Source organism: Lissotriton vulgaris, chromosome 6 (genome assembly GCF_964263255.1).
Source record: "Lissotriton vulgaris chromosome 6, aLisVul1.2, whole genome shotgun sequence".
In the NCBI taxonomy this organism is placed as follows: domain Eukaryota; kingdom Metazoa; phylum Chordata; class Amphibia; order Caudata; family Salamandridae; genus Lissotriton; species Lissotriton vulgaris.
In genome coordinates this window covers 1,547,446,595-1,547,469,339 of record NC_141694.1, presented here as the reverse complement: position 1 = coordinate 1,547,469,339, position 22,745 = coordinate 1,547,446,595, and the positions used below count along the sequence as shown (strand labels likewise).

The 22,745-nt window shown below is 47.6% G+C and overlaps 1 protein-coding gene across 1 annotated transcript in view; it reads right to left on the bottom strand.

Moving 5' to 3' along the window:
- LOC147709124 (uncharacterized) overlaps positions 1-22,745 on the bottom strand; it is a 3,078,084-nt gene that overhangs the window by 2,400,924 nt on the left and 654,415 nt on the right. Inside the window, exons 10-12 of the mRNA XM_086927727.1 lie at positions 20,289-20,301; positions 19,203-19,229; positions 1,424-1,443 (exon numbers count right to left, since the gene is read on the bottom strand). Of these exons, the coding sequence (XP_086783853.1) occupies positions 1,424-1,443; positions 19,203-19,229; positions 20,289-20,301 (60 nt within the window). The remainder of the gene's footprint in view (positions 1-1,423; positions 1,444-19,202; positions 19,230-20,288; positions 20,302-22,745) is intronic.

The window sequence follows — 22,745 nt, the reverse complement described above, 5'->3', positions numbered from 1 at the left end:
ACTTTACATTGAGAAGTGCGTGCACTTTAGACACTGCACCCGAGTCCCGCGGGCCTTTCCCAACTTAATCATTGCTAGTCTCGAATAGCTCCAGCGATTCCCAAGGCCCTAGGCCTGTTCCCGTTCTGATTGGTATCTCTTATACCACTTTCTTAGTATATGGTTTAGGTGGCCCCTAGGGCTCATCCACATTGTGCAACTTTTGTGTATTTTAAACTGTCTTGTGATTTAACGCTTGTGCTTCTGTGCTCATAAAGAGTCCAGGGGATTTTATAGTTAATAAATCAATATATATTTTCAATATATATCTGTGTGGTGTCCTTTCATTTGGTATTCAAGGGGGTTGCGTATGGTAATATAGCTGGCTTCACATGCCTTTCAGAGTTTAGCCTAAGACTGCTTTGTCCACGTTACCACTAGGATAACTGGTCTACAAGGTTGAATTACAACCAATCATCATAAGGGTTGCATGGCATGGTACAAAGTGATCACTAGAATTAGTGAGCATTATATACCAGGCCAACTTCCCACAACTGGGAGCCAGTGGAGGTCACAGAGGTGTTGGGTGATGTGGTCATGTTGTAGGATTTCAAGGATAAGTCTGGCTGCGGAGTTCTGGAGGGTCTGGAGTTTGCGGTGGAGTTTTTTTTCCGGCGTAGAGAGCGTTTCCGTAAGCCAGTCTGCTGGCGATGAGTGCATGGGGGATGAGCATGTCACAATTGTTAAGTATTGGTGGGGAAGAAAGAGTGGCCTGCTGTCTGCCTATTTGGCACGTGTCCACCACCACAGAAGACATGAGCTGTTAATATTAGAAGGAGATGGACAGACAACCCTGATGCTAGGCTCCCTGAAACTGAAACTCTGGCATTTGCAACAATGAGCATGCATGAAGTTAAGAGTCCAAGAACCATCCTTACCAAGACCAAGGATTGAGCCTAAAACATGGCATCATATCCTAAATGTCCTGGACTCACTGCAGCACTAAATGTAAATGTAAATGTAAATGTAGACGTATTTGTAAAGCGCACTGATACCCCGGCAAGCAGTGTGTCCTGGCGCTGTACTCCTACCGCTAGGGAACCCGTCCTGGCTTTTCCCCGTGAAATGTCCACTCCTGGGCATCCCCGGGGTGCAACGAGGCATCCCCAGCGCTGTAGGGGGCCGTTGTGGAGGCTAAGCAAGCTATTGCCCAGAGTTGCAGCGTGGGACCTATGATTAGAATAGGCACTGAGGCGAGAATTTCCAGTCAGCGGAATTTATGAGCCAGAGACCCGCCGAGGCGGGAATCGAACCCTGGTCCCTGGCCAGAACTCTGCATCAAGGTCTGCCGCTCTAACCATTGAGCCACACTCCTCCACTAAAAAGGCCTACAGCATCAAAATGTCTCATACAGCTCTAGTAAATAGAATCTTCTGTTTAGGACCCAGGTCGGGCTTTGGCTCACTGATGGAAAACTCCAAAGATGTCAGGAGTTCAGCCATTGTCTGGAGGTGGTCTGGGGCTGACTACAGAAAGCCTGCCTAGAGGAGCCAGTCTTCCATAGACTACAAGACCAACCTTTAGACAAATGGGAACCTGTGTAAATTATATGATGTATGCAACAATGGTTTTCATTGGTATCATTCATAAAAACATAAATACCTAGAGGTTAACTAACTGTGTGCAATCAATACATTATATAATGATGAATTCAAAATAGCTACCACCATTTAAAGGACGACAGTTTAAAATAATCAGTCATGTAAAAATCATAAAGAAAAACAGATAATTAAGATGGTGCAATGTGATTCCCAGTGTAAAGCCCAAAACAAAAAGCAATAAATACAAATTAATAATACAGCAAGAGTGATGGGTTGGTAACAAATGGCCCACAGAAATTCTGAAATAAGTCTATTAAACAATAATTCCCATATTGATTTGTTTGTTATTTCTTTTTCTCTATGACATTTCAACCCAAACTTGATGCAAGGGTCTCATCAGGACTATTTTAATTCGGGGACATTTGAATGATCCTTAATAGTACACCTAGTGCATGAATAGAACCAAAAACAACAGTAACACCATAGAGGACAGGTGAGGTAAAGAAATTGTGTACTTACTCCGGGGGACCAACCGCCAGGAAGTACCAAAGTAATTTGGTTAAGAGAATGTACACATGGTCACGTTGGGCTACGGTAATGCCAAGAATTATTGGCTCCTTAAATCATGGAGCAGCCTCGTGTAACTGTTGCTGGTCAGTGGGAATAACAAACAGAGCACCAGGCAGAAAAGCAACCCAATATTATGGAGTCAAAGCTCTGATGCATAAAACAGGGAAAAAAACATCCCTGTCAAAGATGCGACTAAGGAATTCAGCATTATAAAATGCATCGGTTGCATGAGGTTATTTCAACTTATGTTTTTTTAAAATAATAGCAATGATTTCATTGTTGAGCTGCCAGTCATTGAAATACCAGACCATATGTATCCCTCACCTCAACAAGTGAGCAGGACTACTGTTGTAAGAAATGTTATTAGTCATTGGAATGGGTGACTACCCACCTCAAGATATAATCAAACCCTTATAAGAGTGTACCACTGAAGTCACTAAATAAATCTGAGCTCAACCCCCGGGTAGGTACGGTACAGAGCAGACAGGTCTAACCTAGAGCAATGTGTAAAGTATGTATGCAGTAACAAAATAGTAATAATTTTGAAATGCAGAACAAATAAAAATACCAAACAAAATTGGAACAATAGAGTAACAAATATTAATCAAAATAAAAAAAAATTCCAATAAGCGGAACAGGAGATATGAGTTTTGTAAAGGTTTAAGTAAGAATAGGAGCCTAAAGAGGCAATGATAGTCAATGGTCGTAGGAGACCAGAAGCTAGGCAAAATTGACCCTGACCGCAATGGATTTCGGTCGGATACACTACCCAGCTTCATCCTGGATTAGGACTTAACCTCCTGACTTTAGTCTTTTAAGTCCCAGTCCACTGCAGGAGTACACCTCTAGAGCCCTCTCAGGACCTCAGGGGGCACCTCTGGACTTACAGTGTGGCAGGCAGAGGCCAACAACAGTGTCCTGTCCAGGGCCAGTTACCCCTGGTATCTGGGCAGTTGCAGGAAAGGAATCTTTTAGATTGCTGTGTCCTTGTAATTTGAACAGGAGGTCAGCCTAATGACCCTCTGAAGTTCATTTCTTTGTCCTGGGTGCAAAAGAGAGCAGGTTCAGTCCTATATGGCTCCTCTCAGGGGAAAGACAGCATGTCCATTCCTCTTCGATCTTCTGCAGGTCCGGGAGTGTTCTAAAGATGGTGTCTGGAGGTGCCACATTCATGGTTCACATTTCTTTATTGTATTTAAGTAACGGCAGACATATGTAAGGGGTGGAACAACCACCAGCTGTAATAATTACAGCAATGTACTGGTCCTGCCACTCCCCGCAACCCACCCAACCAACATAGACCTGGTTACACATACAAAGAGATGGGAAAACAGCAGTTTTCTCCAGCTCCAACCCAGATCAGCGGTTATGTATTAAAGCTGAGGCAGGGGAGGAGCCACGCTCGGAACCAAGATGGCCGTGTGAGCTCCGGGCTCCCGAGACCCCAGCCGCCTCTGAGTTAATCCTGTTTTTTATCCTGCGCCCTGTGTCGCTGATCTTGTGTCGGAAGGGAAGCGGCACCCGACGCGGCGACTCCCGTCGGAATCCAAAGTCGGGTTCCGGAGTTTTGCCGCCCGTTCTGGTGAAGCCTGCTACTCTCTAAGCCGGAACCTGGAGTAGACCCGGTCCCCGTCCGCGAGTCTCACAACATCGGGAGCCGGGAACCGGAAGTCACCGGTCCGGCCCCGCTCGCGGCCCAAAATCAGCCTGGGACTGCAGCGGACTTTGGCTGGACATCCGCGCTGCGCGTGTGACACTGAGGTTGCCCGAGGGACAAAGAGGTGGCTGCACAGCCTGTCGGGCTGTGTGTAATAACAACTGGCTGCTGCTGGGGTCCAGAAGACCGGAGGAACACGGCAGATCCCCCAGAGGACGTAAGGTCATAAATTGTTTGGAGCGGCCGGGCGGAGTGCCCCGGACCCCGGCGGTGGAGCCGAGGGTGAATAGCGCTAAGCACGGGGGATGCCTGGTTGGTGATTGTGAGTTTGGGGCACTCCCGGAGAGGATGACTGGGCGGAATCTGTAAAGAGCTGATGCAGGCACACAGAGCAGCTGGCAGGAGATAGCCAGCATTTGTCTGAGAGTGGGTAAAGGCGGCGGACGGAGACGGCTGAAGGGCTATTGGCTGCATGAATATAAAGCCCTGGTGCTGGCGGTGAGCGGCGACTGCTGTACGGCCTTGGGGTTCTGGATGTGAGTGGGAATCGGAGATGAAGTGGCTCCCGTCCCTCGCCACGTAGACTTGGGCTGTTTGAGACGGAGGGTTGCACAATATCCTGGTGAGACACTTCAATGATGGTGCTACACGTTTATGATTCGGGAGAGGCTGGGCTCATAAACTGAGGAATTCTCGGATGCAGGAGTCTCCAGTGGATGCTTAATCAGGTGACAGATTCAGCGCTGTACCGGTGTGTGGCAACCACAGTGATGGCGACAAAGCTTGACACTGATAAGACCATGACCAGGACATCTAAAGGGGCGAAGCAGGTGCAATCTAATAAGCTTGATAGGTACACTATGCCTAAAGGTTCACCAGTGGAGCTTAAGAAGACTCAAGGGTTGGGTGGAGGCGAGCTTGATGCCCACACTGCGCCAACGCTGACAGATGTAATGGCTGCAATAAAGAGGGTCCAGGTATCCCTTGGGGGCATGATAGAGTCTATGGACAATAAACTAGATGCGGTTATGATTGAAGTGAACCTGATACGTGCAGACCTTACTAAGGCTAGCGAGAAGGTGAAGTCGTTTGATGTCAAAACCGCCAGTTTGATTGACGACGTGTCGGAACTTCAACAGGAAGTGCGTGCTCTTAAGGCTTCTTGTGACTCCACAGACCGGAAACTCGATGAGTATGAAGGGAGAGCCCGGCGCAACAATGTACGCATCCTTGGGGTTCCCGAGAGATCAGAGGATCCTGCACCAGACTTGTTCATAGAAGGTATCATCCTCAACCATCTTAAGCCTAAGGGTCTTAGCAATTTCTTTACCATCGAGAGGGCCCACAGAGTGTCGGGGGGGGGAAGACCTTGGCCGGGAGCACCTCCTCGCCCGATGATCGCCAGAGTGCTCAACTTCCGAGATCGAGACGCCATCCTGCAGGCGGCGCGATTAGGGGCTCCACTGTGGTACGAGAAAACAACTCTCTCCTTCTTCCCGGATTTCACTCAGACAGTGCAGAAGCTAAGACAAAGTTTCCTCCCAGAGAAGAAGAAGTTGCGGGACAAGGGACAGCGATATGGCATGATGTATCCAGCTCGATTGAGGGTGGAAAGTGAGGGAAAGGCCTGGTTCTTTGACAATCCGGAAGTAGCAATGGACTGGATTGATAGTAGGCCTGTGGCCGGGGCAGAGAGGCAGGAGCACGAGGAATAAGAGGAGAGAACGGAACAGGAGAATCAAGAGCCTGGATTTGGTTATACTTTGGGGGGCACTTTGAATTCTGTGAAACGGTCCGGCTGCTGTCTCTTCCTGAGTGGGAGAGCTTCCCTGAGCGTCGTAATAAATGTAGGGCGGGAGTTTACACTTTTGGGGCTGGGGTTACGGGCAGGGCATTGGTTTCCTCATCACTACTACTACCTTTAGTTATTTAGTTGGGGGATATTGGGCGACAGGCACACTGCGAGTTGGGGATGGGCATTGGCCATATGCAGGGGTGCAGGGAGGGGGGATGGAAGTTGGGGGGGTGGCGCGGGTGGGTTTTGTGATGTTATCCATCATGGTAATCTTTGCATTGTTTGGTTCATTTTTGATTTCCAATTTTTATACATCGGACATATTCGATTCTGAGAAAAAACTTTTTACATGCATAGTAGGGGACAGGGGGTTTCTTTTTGTATTTGTTTTCTTTTTGCATCAGGTGATAATGTTACAGCTGGACGCTACCGGTGTGAGGTAAATGTCGTGTACTAGTCAGGGATCGGAGATACGGGTGCTAAGCTGGAATGTTAATGGTCTGGGTGACAATATTAAGAGAGGGATGGTGAATCAGCTAGTTAGAAGGTACTCCCCGGAAGTAGTACTATTGCAGGAGACGCATCTTATTGGTAATCGTTGCATGGCTCTCCATAAAGGGGGATATAAACTGGTGGCACACGCTGGGTTTACATCCGGGTCCTGGGGGGTCGGCATTCTGATAAAGAATTCTTTTCCGTTGGCAATTCAGGCTACATGGTCAGACCAGAGAGGCATATATGTTGGTGTCTCTGGGCAGCTCGGGGGGAAGACAGTCACCTTTTTGTCAATATATGTACTACCTGGCCTTCAGTCGGATACCTTTAGGGATTTGAGTGCAGTTTTTCCTACCCTGCCCTTGGGTCTCCATGTGCATGGGAGGTTTCAATGCTGTACTTGATAGGGGAATAGACAGATGGCCGGCATGTATGCACACACCATCGCAGAAGTGGCTCCCCGTCTTCCTTGAAACATTGGGGCTGGTTGATAGTTGGCAGGTACGTCATCCGACGCAGAGACACTTTACTCATGTATCCGCCGCACACAATAGTATGTCCAGGTTAGACTACATATTAATACCGGCGGCTATGGCTGCCACAGTTAGAGAGGCACGATACCTTGGCAGGGGCATATCAGATCACTCCCCAATGTGGTTACAGGTTGAGTTCGGGCAACCAGCAGTTGGCAGGTTAGCACAGATTAATGCGTGGCATCTGAAGGATCCTGCCACTAAAAAGGAGATACTCCATGTTTCAGAACACTATTTTCAGGAGAATGTAGGTACCGTTGATTCATCGCAGTCATTGTGGGAGGCATATAAGGTCGTGTTGAGGGGTGAGGTCCTCTCCTTGGTTGCAGGCAAGAAGAATAAACACCAGGCGGAGGTGATTAGGGTAGAGGCAGATGTGACAAGGTTAGAGGAACAGGTGGCTGAATCTGCTGCTCAGGAAGACCTTCATCTATTAAAGTTAAAACAGGACGTATATAATGGCCTCTCGAGGGAGAGAGCGATTGTTCAGAACAATGCCATACAAAGTCGAATGTATGAACACGGGGACAAGGTCAGTAAGTTGATTGCTTGGTTGGAGCGTGGGGAGTGGGCCTCTAGGTTAGTGTCGGAGCTGGAGCGGTCTGGATTTGATAGAATTACAGATTTGCAGGCAGTGGCAGATGAATTTTCTGAGTGCTTTAAAGAAGTATACACCACAGTTGGACGGAAAATGGCGAAATGATTAAGGATATCTGCATCCCGAGTTTATATAAGGACAATAGGAAATATTTGGAATCCGCTTTCACCGATGATGAAGTCGCACAGGTGATTAGAGCCATAAAATGTGGGAAGGCATCGGGTCCAAACGGGATACGTTCCTGGAAAGTAAGTAAACAGGTCAGCTTCCATACGACCAGCGGGTAGCAAACATTGTGGTCATTCACCGTCCTCATATAGGCCCATCTCGCTACTCAATGCCGAGCCTAAGATCTTGGCGAAATTGCTGGCCACCAGGCTGGTCAAGGTTGTCACAACCTTGAAACACCCCGATCAATCTGGCTTCATGCCATGTCGCAACACGGCCCTGAACCTGCGGAGATTACACAGGATCTTGGGTGGTTCCCAACAGATACTGGAGCCGGCGGTAATAGTGTCCTTGGATGCTACTAAGGCATTTGAGAGGGTAGAATGGACCTATTTATTCGCAGTTTTGGCTAAGGTGGGCTTTGGTCCGGAGTTTATCGGTTGGGTTTGATTGTTGTATGGCACTCCCTTGGCCAGAGTGGTTGTAAATAATTGTAAATCAGCTGACTTTTCCCTTGGGAGAGGCACGAGACAGGGATGCCCGCTGTCTCCACTTCTTTTTGCTATGGCGATAGAGCCTCTGGTGGGATGGGTCAGATGGGACCGGTCTACACGTGGCTTGCGGTGGAGGCCAGAGTGGGAGGATAACATTTCGCCTTATGCGGATGATATCCTGCTGTACCTCACCAACCCTAGCGCGTCCTTGATTAATTTTTTAGATGTCCTGGCCATATTTGGCAAATACTCCGGGTTTGCTATAAACTGGTCGAAAACGGTACTGCTCGTTTTATCGGGAAAGCCGCCTGAGATTCCACAGTCATGTCCTATAAAGATTGAGCCGGTAGGGTTCAAATATCTAGGAATATATATATAACCCTGGACCCGAAGATGAGATATGCTAACAATTTAGGACCCCCCTTGAGCCGGTTTAAAAATGATGTGGAACGCTGGAAAGCTCTCCCACTATCGTTGCTTGGGAGAGCGGTGCTATTCAAGATGATGGCCTTGCCTCGGTTCTTGTACGATCTCCAAAATACAATGGATCCGGTGCCGGCCTCCTATTTTAAAGAGATTGAGACACTTCAGCGGCAACTCCTCTGGGACGGCAGACCCCGTATAGCTTTTGTCAAATTATTCCTCCCGTGGTATGATGGGGGCATCGGACTCCCAGACTTGAGGAAGTATGATTGGGCCTCACACCTTGCGGCGGTGAATCATATTGTTTATGGGCCCCCCCGGGGACCCAGGCTATGCTATGGACCGTGGGCAGGCGCCGGGTGGAGATATCATTCGAGCCTTGTATGCCAGACCGGGGAGGTTCCCGCTGGCGGGTCCGACAGCACACACTGTACATGTTTGGCACGCTGCTACCAGAAGTTTAGGATGGGAGAGAAGGTTGTTGTTGGCCACCCCCTGTTCAGCTCTGAGAAGCTTGGGAGCTTGTGGGAATCTAAAGGATTTGACAAGTGGGAATTCATTGGAATTAGCCAGATTAAGGATATGTGGAGTGGGGGCAGTGTGCATACATTTGACTTTCTCAAACAACAATATAGTTTGAATGATAATTTCACATTTTCGATACCGGCAGATTAGACATGCCCTTCTCTTCCACGTACCTGGAGACACAACGCTTCCGGAGGCTTCTCCTTTCGAAGACCGAGTACTAGACGGACACATCCCAGAAAAGACTATCTCCTTAATATATAGAAAGCCTGTAAATAATATGGATGACCCGTTGGGACGCATTAGAACGTTTTGGGACGTAGATGGATTGGAATTAGATGATGAAGACTGGGTGGAGGCAGTTTCCTCTCCTAAAGTGGTTGCAGTTCAGATGAGGGTCAGATTTGTGCAGCTTAAGATCTTACATAGGTCGTATATCACAGGGCCTCGACTAGTGCAGATGGGACAAGCGGTAAGCGGAGAGTGTAGAAGAGGGTGTGAGGAACTTGGCTCTTTTATACATATTCCTTGGCACTGTGTGGAAATACAGATCTTCTGGACAAAGATACATGATGAGATGAAAGAAGTATTGGGGGAGGAGATATGACCGGAAGCCCGGAGATGTTTATTAAATGTGTGGGAACCTACGGATTTGAACGGGAGTCTGAAACAATGGGTGACGTTGGCATGTATGGTGGTGTAGTGACTGATATTTTGGTAAATATGAACATTGCCCACCACCATCTCAGCATATTGTAGACACTTAGACAGCACTGACTATTGCTTATGATATGCTTTGACATCATCACACAACATAGGGATGTGTAGGCCTGACGTTCTCTATATTTCTGACTATATCTTGCTTAGTGGTAGTGTTTGCCTATTGGCTTTGGCATGATTTTATGCCTTCTTTCTATGGTTTTTGCTCTTTTTAGGGCATAAAGGCCTATGCTCAAGCGATGCCATGTTCTTTTCTGACACCATCTTGCTGAGCCTTTTTAGGTGAGAGGCTATGTTTTAGTTTTGAGGTGTTGTTCGCTCTTTGCAAACAGGAAGAGACCGGCTCTTATCGGAGGAATGTGCTTATTTTCTGTGGTTCAGACGCAACAACAGCTGGCCACTGGGGGTGCGTAGGAAGCATGGAGCTTGGTACAGGAATCTGGTGGGAGGCAGGTTGCTTGCTTGAAATTTCCATGAGAGAGAGAGCCTTCCATATTAATGAAGAGCAGCGAACCTGAGGGTCAGTTGGAAGTCAGTTGGAGTTGGAGTGCGTTCGAGAGAGAGGTCAGTTGGAAGTCAGTTGGAAGAGAGTTGGAAGTCAGTTGGAGTTGGAGTGAGTTCAAGAGAGAGCTGGAGGGAGTTCAAGTATGAGGTCGAGGTATGAGGTCGAGTTAGGGATACCTAAATTATAGGTGCAGTCGGAAGACTATAAATAGGTGCAGTCGGAAGACTATAAATAGGTGCAGTCGGAATACTATGAATAGGTGCAGTCGGAAGACTATGAATAGGTGCAGTCGGAAGACTATAAATAGGTGCAGTCGGAAGACTATAAATAGGTGCAGTCGGAAGACTATAAATAGATGCAGTCGGAAGACTATAAATAGGTGCAGTCGGAAGGCTATAAATAGGGACAGTCGGAAGAGTATAAATAAGTGTAGTCGGGAGACTCTAAATCAGTGCAGCGTGGTAACTATAAGGTATAGTATGGATTTCCCCAGATTCTAGTAGTGTTTCTAACTGTGCAAGCCTGTTTATTGTCATTTTCCCCATTCTCAGGTAGATATTTTAGATGCTGTGTCTTATAGGTCCTGAGAAGGGTGGTGGTACGTGGTGGCGGGGTGTGCTATAACTGATGAACTGCAGTGGCGGCTGGTGACATTTCAAAGTGGTGAGGCGTAAATGTTTAGCATGAGTCCCCTGTGGCGCGCGAGTATAGCAAATGCGCCTGATTGTCATAAGGGCGAGTTGCCCCCACCCCTGGGAATTCTTTTTTTTTAAAGAGTGGGCAAATGGTGCATTTTCAAGCAAGTTTGATAAAGCAAGAAGGTTAATAGAGTAATTATAGTTAGGCCATCATGTAAGCCTGTAATCCTGTCGTCCATGGTCATATCATAAGGTAGAATACAAAAAACATTTAACTGTTACAAACAAACTATTAGAAAAATATACCAGGACAGCTATTACTTTATGACTGTTAAAACAGTGTTCCTGATGTCCAACCATCAGCTCACTGAGCCATCATTTCAATCACCACACTAACTGTATATTGTTTTGTCTATACTTTAGGCAAGAATGTAATTGGATGCAGCACAAGTCAAAATTCTGAAGCAAAATAGTATACCATTAACAAAAGTAAACATCAAAGACTCATCAAAATGAATGGTTTGTTCATAAGGCATGCAGATGCAGAAGTAAAGTATTACTTCATGAGCAATCTTTCAGCTTCTCTTGTGCGCTCTTTAAAACATTGACTTTCTAAATGTTCATTCACTGAATTTAAGAAAAGTAGAAATGTTAAGCACTGTGAAATCCACAGAGGGAGGGGGGAGGCTGATTGGTCAACTGCTATACCAGGTATGAGCAGGGTTAAAGGAGACATTCAACCACGGGTATGAGTTTGAGCAAGAGAAACGCAGTAGAAACTAACTCTGTGTTTCAACCTTACAAACGATTGATGCTGCAATCCTTCTATTTCAGGACTGTCAGTTAACATGATTAGAGCAAAGTTTAATCGCACATGTGAAGTTATCGTAAGGTAACTGAGTAATTAATACAATCACATCCTGGAAAGATTCATAAAGCTACTTTTTGAAAATAAATTTAGCAGCACTGTTAAACTTAGAAATCAACATGAAATGATGTGTGTTTTTCTTAACCGGTCCCCTTTTCTTACCAATAATCACACTGGTGACCACAAAACAAAGCACAAAACGATCGTTTCTCGACCATATAAGCTTGCTGCCTCTTGCTTGGCGGCTTATTGTTCACTGGAAGCTTATGATTCGAAAGATTCAAAGACTCTTTGGAGTTAAGACTGAAGTAACTTGCCTGCAAGGTTTGACATTTATGAACCAAGGGAAGAAATCTCATACTTCACCCTGCCTGGCCTCCAAAACAACCTCAGTGACAGTGTGCACTTGTAACGGATTGTGGCCACTAATTACAAGGAGCTGTGGAGAAATGGACGTGTTTCATTGTTGTATCTGCAACGCGCGTCAGGCTCTGAATAATTGCCAGAATCACCATTGTTACTTATAGCACTGCAGTTGCCATCATTAATCAAAGAGACCAGTATATCACGAAATTATCAGTCAGTCAGCGATCATCACATGTGTACAATAATACCAGGGCCGGCCATAGGCTGCGCTGGCCCGGGTCACAGAGGGGACCACGCCCGACTCTTACTTGTTGTTTTGATGTTTTCCAAGCCAACGATTCACGAACAACAGATTATTAGCCACGACCATGAGCAGTAGACTGACGCAGCAGGCACAAAGAAAGTGAAACGCGAGCACTGCAGTGCACCAGGGCACCTTCCCTGACTGCAAACCTCCTTGTCCAGAGAACATTACTAGGAATTGTGGCCGAAATGTGCAACCCAGGACCTGTTTACACACAAGAGAATTTGGGGCCTTCTAGATAAGTGGTCGACCTCGACCTTGGAAAAATTAAAGGCGGATTCGTCTCGGGCCCTTGGGAGTTAAACGTTAGTACTGAAAGCTACACACAGTGCACTACAGTAGGTGCACTAACTCACCATGCTTCTGCGCCACAAAGATGTGAATGTAGCCTCTAGGTCACTCAAATATGTCAGCAGTATATGTATTAACTCACAAAGCGATGCCTCCTGTGTTTCAACATTTAACCTAAAATACTCTTATCTTTGCAATATGTGCTTTAACTCATTAACTTGGCTGTCACCAGTATTTTAACATATAACCTTTAGCTTATACACTTATCTCTTCAGCAGGTGCACTCACCCACGGTGCAGATTTGAACCTGAGGCCTATGGATTATTCACAGATCTTTGCAGTGATTATATCAACCATGAAATTAGCTTGCCATGATTACACCGAGCAATCTCTATTTGCGCGCAAACATCTGCGGCATGTGTAATAACCCAGTGAGCTACTTTACCGGGATTTTAGCCTAAAACTCGAAGGGCTATACACGGATCTTTGCAATACGTGCATCAACCCACTCAGCTACTTAAGGATAACTGAACCCGGAACACTATGATCACAGACATCTTTGCAGGAGGATATGTTCTTGGCCGTATCCCTGAGCCTTATCTATGAGGTGAAGGACCAGCATGTGTTGTCCCCACATTGGCATTGTGGGACAAACCCTGCCTGATCCGGGTCAATGAGGCCCGGTTGTAAGGGATTGAGACGGGCTTCAAAGATGCCAGTGAATGTTTTAAAACGAATGTTTAAAAGGGAAATCTGTCTGTACTAGGAGCATTCGGTTTTGTCTTACCCCGGATTGGCAATCACAGCGATAAAGGCCATTTTCATCGAAGGAGGGAGGGTCGCCGAGGTCCCAAGGGTGTTAAAAAGCCGGGTGAGGAGAGAAGCTACAATCGAGCAAAACGTTTTGTAAAAGATGGCTGGGAAGCCGTCGGGCCCAGGGGACTTACATAGCTTTAGTCGGGCTATACATGCAATGACTTCCTCAGTTTGATCAGACAGTCCAGATCTTCCCTTTGGTCCGAAGTGAGGTTAGATGTATGTGCTTCTTGAAGGGATGATGGAATTCCCTCTGTTTGAAAGATCTGTGCAGCCTAGAGATTTTGGTAATAGTCTCTAAATGCCTCTGCTATATGAGGATACTTGGTCTGCACCTGGCCCTCATTCTAAAACCTCCCTCACCCGCTGTTCTTGCTGCCGAATCCTCAGTCTGTTGGTGTGGAGATGGCTTGCCATGCCACCCGACATAAAATTGATACTTTAAACGGAGTGTGGCATCTGCCATATCTGTGTCAATGCCATCAAGTTGGGTTCTAGCGGCCTCTAACTGCCTCCATACCCGTGGGGCTCTAGTATGTTTGTGAATGCGCTTGAGTTCTGCAACTTGTTGGCAGAGGTTTTCGCTTTTATTCCCTACGTTCTTTATTTTCGGCTGATGATATAGCGATCAGCTCGCTCCTTACCACAGCCGTCAGTGCGTGCCAAATAATGGAAACTGCTGTTTTCTGGGTGTCATTGATTGCCAGATAATCTTTGATCGTTCTGGTAATCTGACTACATTACCAGGGCAATGCAAGAGTCTGTCCCGCAGGCGCCATGATTTGGGGTTTGAGCTATGTTTTGGAATGTCTATATTGACCACTACAGCCTGTGATCCGACAGGGATCGGGGTTCAATGGTTACATCCTGACCCGAGAGGCCAAGTCGTGGGTGCCCAGGAAATAGTTTTTCTGGCATAGGAATAGTATGTGTAGTCTCTGGCCTGAATATGCACATTCCTCCAAATATCGATGAGCCCCTAATGTTGAGCCAGGCAAAACACTTCTTGGTGAGTGTGAACGTCTGCCCCTGTCTATGTGCAGATCGGTCCATGTCATTATCAAATACAAGGTTTAGGTAACCCCCCCCACCAAGACCAGGCAGCCAGAGGACCCCATGATCTCTGTTACTGCTTATTTCAAGAATATCTCCTGCCCTTCATCAGGTGAATATAGAGGCTGTAATTATTTCAGTGCCCATTTGTAGTGAGTATGCTAACAAACTCCCCTGCAACTCGGCCTCTTTGGCTATTACCTTGCCCTGTAAGTGACAAGAGACTAAAATGGCTAGCTCGGCTGCTTTATTAGGTAAGGGAGAAGTATTGGCGTGGGAAGTGTTTGCAGCGGAGCCTATGCTCATCCCGGGGAAGAAGGTGGGTCTCTTGTAGTACACATACATGGGCCCCTGAGTGTTTGAGGTAAGTAGGATGGAGCTCCTTTTCAGGGGACGATTGAGGCCTTTGACATTTGAGGTTAGAATTCTCAGTAGGACTGATATTGGGCACAAGTGGAGGGTGCAATGCATTGGCTATGTATGAGGGGGCAGAGGCTCATATTTGCGGTGTTGGCAGAGCTTAATGCGTTATGGAGTGTAGAGGTCAAGAGCTCAAGGCAGTAGTTACCAAGTCCATTCAACAGAGAAAGTTCATAACAAACGATAACAACAAAAAATTAGGATTTGTGTAAAAGAAATTAGGGTCCATTTCTGGTGTGTCCATTTAGTCACTAGTGGGGTTGTGGGTGTGGCCCTCCTCCGCACACGTGCCTGACCTACCCACCATCCCTGAATTGTATAAAGGTGGAATTAGAGAGAAGAGAGAACTGTGAGCAAAGGAGTAGGAATAGGAGACCCAGAGAAGAGGCCCCCTTGTCAAGGTGACGCAGGTCTCGAGGAGGCTATGGACAATGTGTCTATGACTGCCTGCTTGTCTCTTGCTATTGTGTCAGGAGTACAACCGAAGCCCTTCCGCATGCGGCCAGATGCTCCATCTGATTCTTCTCTGCTGATTCGGGAGAGTCACTTTTCAAATCGAATTTACGGCGTGCTTCTTCCAGGGATCAAATTTGATTTAGAATCCCTTGATAACGGAAGATGATAGGGAAGGGGTACCCCCGGAAATAGTGCTCTCCTGTTGCCCAAAGGTGTGTAGTGATGGTGTGGAAATCCTTCCATTCTGGAGGGTAGTTGCTGCAAAGTCCTGATATAGGACCAGGTGACAGCCTTGATACTGCAGGGGGTGTTTGTCTCTAGCCATCTGGAGAATAAGCTCCTTTACAGGGAAGTCATTAACACACATGAACATGTCTGGTGGTGGGGCTTTTGGCGGGCGATTACGTCCCACTCTGTGCATTCTGTCGAGTTGGATGGTTATCTTGGGACCAGCTTCCAGAACGGTTTGGAATAGGTCCTGCACGTAGGCGGTGATGTCCGATCCCTCGGTTCTGGAGGAAACCCCACAGATCCGGATATTGTTCCTTCGTGATCTGTACTCCAGGTCCCCTGTGTGTGTCTGGAGGTCCAATTTCTGATCTCTAAGGCATAGGATCTCCTGTTGGAGTTGTTCTATTTCATCCTCCCTGCTCGTTTCACGATCTTTCAGAGTGGAGACTCTCTCACTCAGCTCTTCTAGATCTCACTGTGTGTCCTTTCATTCTTGTGCGACCTCCTTCATGAATTGGAATTGGAATTGGAAGGTTCTTATATAGCGCATGGCTACTCGGAAGCATCCCAGCGCTTGAAGAAGGATGGAAATTGATGCAGAGACTAGGAGAAGGAGAAGACAGGTTATGGCCTAGGAAACAATAATGTTTTTAGTTGTTTTCGGAACACCAGAAGGCTGGGTTCTAGACAAAGTGATAGTGGTAGGGCGTTTCATAGTTTCGCCGCGTTTCGGGAGAAAAGGCGGTCCCCAGACCAGAGTTTATTGGTCCTGGGCGTTATGAGGAGGTTTTGGTGGTTAGAGCGAAGGTGCCTAGATGGAACGTAAGGTCTGATCATATCCTTCAGAATGGGGGGGCCGTTTCCATGAAGAGTTTTATGTACCAGACATAGAGTCTTGAAATGGATTCGCTCCTTCATTGGGAGCCAGTGCAAAGCCCTTAATGCAGGGGCTGCGGTGGTACGACGGCTGGTTCCGGTAAGTAGTTTTGCTGCAGAGTTTTGAGCTATCTGCAGTTGACGGATGACTGAGGTGGGGGCTCCTAAGTAAAGAGCGTTCCCATAGTCCAGCCTGAACAGAATGAGGGACTGGACTATGGTTTTCTTCGCAGTTTCCGGCAACTGGGGAAGAATTTTCCGGATAGTTTTTATTAGACCGAAGCACGTAGCCACTGTCTTTTTCGCCTGAGTTTTAAAAGAGAGCTCCGTGTCGAGCCAGAACCCTAGGCTTTTTATCTCCGTTTTGGGGGTGGGCCCGGGTCCCATGCAGGAAGGCCACATGAAGGGGGTGTTAAAGGAGGCCTTTCTTCCGAGCAACATCAGCTCGGTTTTTCCTCCATTCAATTTTAGTTGGGAGGCATCCATCCATCCTGCGACTTCAACCAGGCAGCTACAAAGATTGTTTTGAGGGGAGTCTGCCTGGGTGAGAGAGACTACTAGCTGGGTGTCATCAGCGTAGCTCACCAGTTGGATTCCGAAGGGGGCTACTACCTCAGCCAAGGGGGCCATATACACATTAAACAGTGTGGGGCTAAGGGAGGAGCCCTGTGGCACCCCACACTGCAATGGTAATGGGAGGGAGCAGTTGGTGTCTGAGAAGACTTTGAAAAATCTGTTACTGAGAAAAGATTCAAGCCGTGCCAGAGCTTTGCCTGTAACTCCAATTCTCTCTAGGCGAGCGAGTAGGACACGGTGATTAACCGTGTCGAAGGCGGCGCTGAGGTCCAGGAGGATAATGGCCGCGCTGCCACCTGCGTCCAGAATCCTCCTGGATACCTCAACCACCCTCAGCAAGGCCGTTTCAGTTCCCTGTCCTTTTCGGAAACCTGTTTGTGTGGGATGGAGCAGGTTTTCAGACTCCAAGTATGATGCCAGTTGTTTGTTGACCCATTTTTCAGCCAGCTTACTAATACCGGGGAGGAGGGAAATGGGACGGTAATTAGAGAAATCCTCAGGGTTAAGGTTTGGTTTTTTTAACAAGGCCTTTACCATGGCTAGTTTCCAATCTTGAGGGACTATCCCAGAGTCCAAGGAGATGTTAACAAGATCAGTGATATTTCTACTAACATGGGGAAGGACAAGTTTCAAGATGGACATAGGAGCGGGATCAAGAGGGGAACCACTCTTTATGGAGTTGAAAAGGGAGGGGAAAAGTTCGTCACTAAGGGGATAAAAAAGTGCTAAACCAGGTGAGATGGGGTTAATGTCGTCCCTCGATGGAGGATTGGACTCTACTTCTGGGGATGGGGGGAGGGAGAGTAGAATTTTTTCGATTTTCGTGGCGCAGAAATTTGCTAAATCATTGCAACGAGCACCGGATTCTTCCGGGGAAAGTTCGGATGTAGGAGGGTCAGGGGCCTTGATAAACGTTTTTACAATTTGAAACATTTCTCTCGGAGCATTGGCGGATTTCTCAACTTTTTCGGCATAGAAGGTAGATTTGGCTACGTTCAGTGCCCTCTTGTATTTCTTAATAGTGAGTTTGTACTTAGTTTTTTTCTCCTCATCGAAAAGTTTTCCCCATTGTCTTTCTTCTCGTTTACACTCCTGTTTAAGGAGTCTCAATTCTGAGTTAAACCAGGGCTGTTTATTCGGACCTTTTTTCTTAGAGATGCGTGTTTTAGGAAGCACACTGTCTAGTGATTGTTCTATCCATTGATTAAAATCTGTGTTGGCTTTGTCGATATTTTGACCAATTATAGGTTCGTTCTGTTTTAACGAGTCTATCCAATCATTAGGCTCTAACTTTGTCCAACGCCTGCCTAGAATTTTATGAGGGGGTTGATTGGTACAGGGTCTGTTAGTTTTCCATAGGAATGGTACTACCATGTGGTCTGACCAGGGGATAGAATAAGGTGTGGATGTGGACAAATTCGCGACATTGGAGAAGATTGGGTCCAAAAGATTGCCTTTGGAGTGAGTAGGGTGTTGAACGATCAAATCGAGTTGGCATGCTGCTAGGTCTTTAGTTAATTCCGTGGCAATTGTATCCGAGGGGTTGTTAAAGTGAAGATTCAGGTCTCCAAGTACTATAAAATTAGATACCTTAGTGGCCGAGTCCAGGATGGTTTCGATTAGTCCTTCTATAAATTGGCCAAGCAGGCCGGGGGGGCGATAGATTAAAAGACCGGAGATAGATTGTTCAGGAGAGTAGGAGATAGAGAATAATGTGCTCTCACAATCTTGGATAGTCGTGTTAGTCAGACGACAGGTTAGGTGTTCCCTGTACAAGATGGCGATCCCTCCGCCAACTTTAATTTCTCGGTCTTTATGTTGGATCAGATATCCAGCAGGTAGGGCCTGTGTGATATCGGGGCCAGAGGACGGGCCAAGCCACGTTTCTGTTAAAAACAGAACGTCCACGTTTAGATCTTCGATCAGAAGAGCTATTTCTGTGGCGTGCCTAGGTAAAGAACGGCAGTTAACTAGTGCCATCTTTAGAACAGTGTCTGCTGTCTTCCTATCTTGTACTGGCGTGGTTTTAGTAACGTCCTCGGTGATACTGAAAGGACAGTTATTACAGGAGGAAGGGCCGAGACCAAGGTCGATCGAGTGGCTGCAAGGTGGTGGGAGTGTCCTCTTGAGAGTAAGTAGCTGTGAGCGGGAGTATGTTATAGGACCTGAACTGATAACGTCGAGGGATTTTGGCCCTGGGCCCGACTGTGCGCGAACGGGTGCAAACGGGCATGACTCTGGCACGACTCCGGCGCAGATCCGGCGCGCCCGCTGACCGCGTCCGCTGCGCGGAGTCATCCCTGTCCGTTTTTATAATGCTGGGAATCGCGTCACGAAGTGAGACCGACCCAAGATGGCCGCCAAAACCGGTGCTCTGCTCTCGGCGTCAATACTCGGCCGAGAGCAGGTCCGGATCAAGGATAACGGGGGTGACAGGGGTCTGAGGCGCCACTGAGCGCAAGGGAAATCACAGGGGGGTCATGAAACACCTATTACGGTCAGGTGCAACAATTACACAAAATACACGATTTTCAATTTTAAAATCAATTAAAAAAGTAGAAAGGGTAAGAGACCTCCCGGCTTCCGCCTCAGGAGGGTGAAAGTGCGTGCAGGTAGGAATTGAAAGAGTGAAGGTCCTCACTCAGAAAGGCGAACAGCAGCGTAGAGGTCAGCGAGCCTTCAGGTTCGACTCGGGGTCCAGGTACATAGAGGGGTGCGCCTCTGGGCGAGCTGCAACTACTCCAGGCCTGGCACCCACTGCCCTGGTTTGAACTAATGAAATGTCCGTGCCCCCCTCCAGCAATGGGTTCTCTGTTCCTCCCGTGGTGGGTGGGGCGCTACCCCAAAGGAACCGGGGAAGGTCTCACATGACCGCTTCTGCCTTTGCGTCTGTTAAAGGCCCCCCTGGGCAGCATCTGCTAAGACCTTGTTGCAGAGGCTCTTCTAGGCCGACCTTGGTGCAGAGCCTCCGTTCAACCTGAGCCAGCCACAGGCTCCCCCCCTCAAGTCTTCCCCTACAATGTACAGGGGCAGGTCATCATTCCAGGCAGTTGTGCCTTACCAAGCCTCCTCAGAGTGCCGTGTCCCAGCCACTGCAGGGGGCTACAGCAGTCTGCCGGGTAAGGCACTCCCCGGGACGGGTGTCAGGCCGGGACCCGCCGCTGGTATCCACTGCACACGAGCAGTCACCCTCTAGCAGCTAACTAGGCACTCAGACCTCGATTCTCAGGCTGCCCCACCGCACTGTGATCTGGGCTGGGCTGGGAGGCGGCTCTGAGGCGTTCTTAGCGGCCCTCGACCTCCTCATGTGTTCAGCTCGATCTGCCCAACCTCTCAATGGGCTCTGTTTGTTGAGTCATTTTAACAGAAGCTCTTCATGGCTGGGCACGGCACAGGGCCTCCATTAAATACGCGCCAGCCTCAGGCTCTCCCTTGCGACTCTTCACTTGCGTGGCATGGGGGCAGGCTTCCCTCGCCCCAGGCGGCGGCTCCTCCTCTAGCCACCTCGGCCTCTGATGAAGCCCCACTACCCCGCCAGAGGGCCGCCAGCAGGGACGAGCGCCAGAGCGGGCCCAACCACAGGAAACAGGGCCCACAGGCTGACCCCCTCTCGTAGTCGTTCAGGCACCAAGGCCCCACTGCTCGGGGCCCCTCGGCTCCGCGTTCCAGACAGGAGAGCCACGCCAAGGTGTTCTACGCCTCCCTCGGTCTCCAACTCCACTCAGGCCATTCTGCCCGACCTCCCAGGGGGACTCGGCTTCTGTATAGTGTTACACTGGACGGCTGGGCCCGGCAGGAGGGATCAGAAAGACACGAAAACAAATCTCAGCAGTCCCCCATCTTGGCCATGCCCGAGGTGCCCCGTTTATGCATGGTTCAAATTAGTGGGTGGAAATGACTGCTGGGTAAGCCCTGACCAATGGGGTAAAAGTAACTATGCCAACCCTTACTACTTTGGGCATTTTCCGGATCTTGGGACACACTAAACTTGGGATCAGATGACTGGGCAAGGTGAATGTTGTTAGTTTCCTGGTGTACTCCCACATATAACTCAAAGATCTAGTTTAGGGTAGCCACTGTACCCACTATAAACCCAGAGATAGAAGTCTGGTAGCATAAAACAGGGTTTAGCAGCAACAGGCCATGAATACACAAGAATTGTCTGCCATATTGTTTCCGTTCTTTCAAGTGCACCCTCAGTGTTATATATAAAACCCAGAGACATACACATAGTGGGATAAAGAAGGATCCATCAGCAACCACACAATGGATACACAGGAATTATCTTGGCATCCTCGTCTTTGTCTTTTATGTGCACCTTAAAGTGTTATATGTAAACCAAGCAGAACTGTCAAACGGGCTTTGACACTCAAGCAGGCTTCTACATTGTAATGTCAAAACGGATGCTCACAGTTCCCACTCCGCAAATTATGGGAGGTCCAGAGGACTCATCCATGTCTATTCAAGTCAGTCTATTGTTTGCTGCTGAGAGGCATTTAACATCTTTTTCACACCTATTCAAATGCTAATCCTTGGCAGGGAGAAGTTTGATACCATATGCAAATTAGCTTCCAGGAACTTTAGGCTGGAGAAAGGTAACGTTCTAAAAGTTACTTTTCTTTAATATTTACTAAAAATCCAACTTCACCATTGAATTGGATGTTCAATAACTATAAAAAAATTAATTATTTTTCTAGATGGTCCCATTCCCGAGATACAGTATGAAGATTGTAATCCATATTCTGTTTTTAGGTCGAGCTAGACAGCGCAGCTGTCTCTTCAAGACATGCTGTAATCGGTCTGTGGACATCAAGTCCATCCCCTTTCTTGCCATTGCTTTTCATTTGTCTATGTCAGAGTCCTTCAAAAATCCCTGCTTGCTAGTGGTCAATCCTGCCTCCTTGTCCTTCCTTTCTCTCTTCTGTTTCTCCCACAGAGCATGGATTTAGCACTGTCTCATTTCGCTATGGTTCTTTACTTGTTCTCTGGGGGATTTTTTTTTGGGGGGTGGTTTCCTGCCCTATTACTGTTTGTGTATGTTTAGCTTCAGCTCCCTGACTGCCTACATTCAAAATAGCATTCTTCCTCCCACCTCCTGTTAATGCCACACTTGCGTTACTGCTGCCACACACACCATGGCTCCCACTCCGTTGTTTGTTTCAATAATTGTGGATATACTTTACCAGCCCTTCGCTGGTTTCACTTTCATTCATGTGTATTTTCTCTGCTCTCCCTCGCCCTTCCCCTCCCTATCAGTCAGCAGGCTCCAGCCTGGCTTGCTTCACAGCAGAGCAGGGGAGCCATGGGGTCGGAAAGGGGAGGCTATGCTGATAGTTTACAATGCCCTCGTCTTATGCTGAAGAGCTGGAGGCAGAGACCGGTGTCCCCTCTGCTGTAATGAACTCTAATTGGATCATCTTTCCTGAGCGGAATGCTTAATTTTCACCATCTCAGACATCTCCCTTGGTGACCTCTCTTTGATAACTTTTTTTTTAGTTATTTACATCTGAGCCACACTTTTTTAATTCCTTTCCTCCTGCGACTTTGTGAGTAAACAAACTTCGACAGGGTATTGCAAATAAACTTCGGTAGGCTATTGCGCGGAACTCAATATATCTTCTTTGCCCTGTGTGCTGCGAAGAGAGCGATCGCAAATTTAATGTTGTGCGGAGAGGTATATATAGTCCATATTTCAAAAAATGACTTACTAAGGGTGGTCATCCCTTTCTAGATATGCGTGGATATTATGCTTGTGGTAGCTTACCTTCAAAGTTACTTACGCCTTCT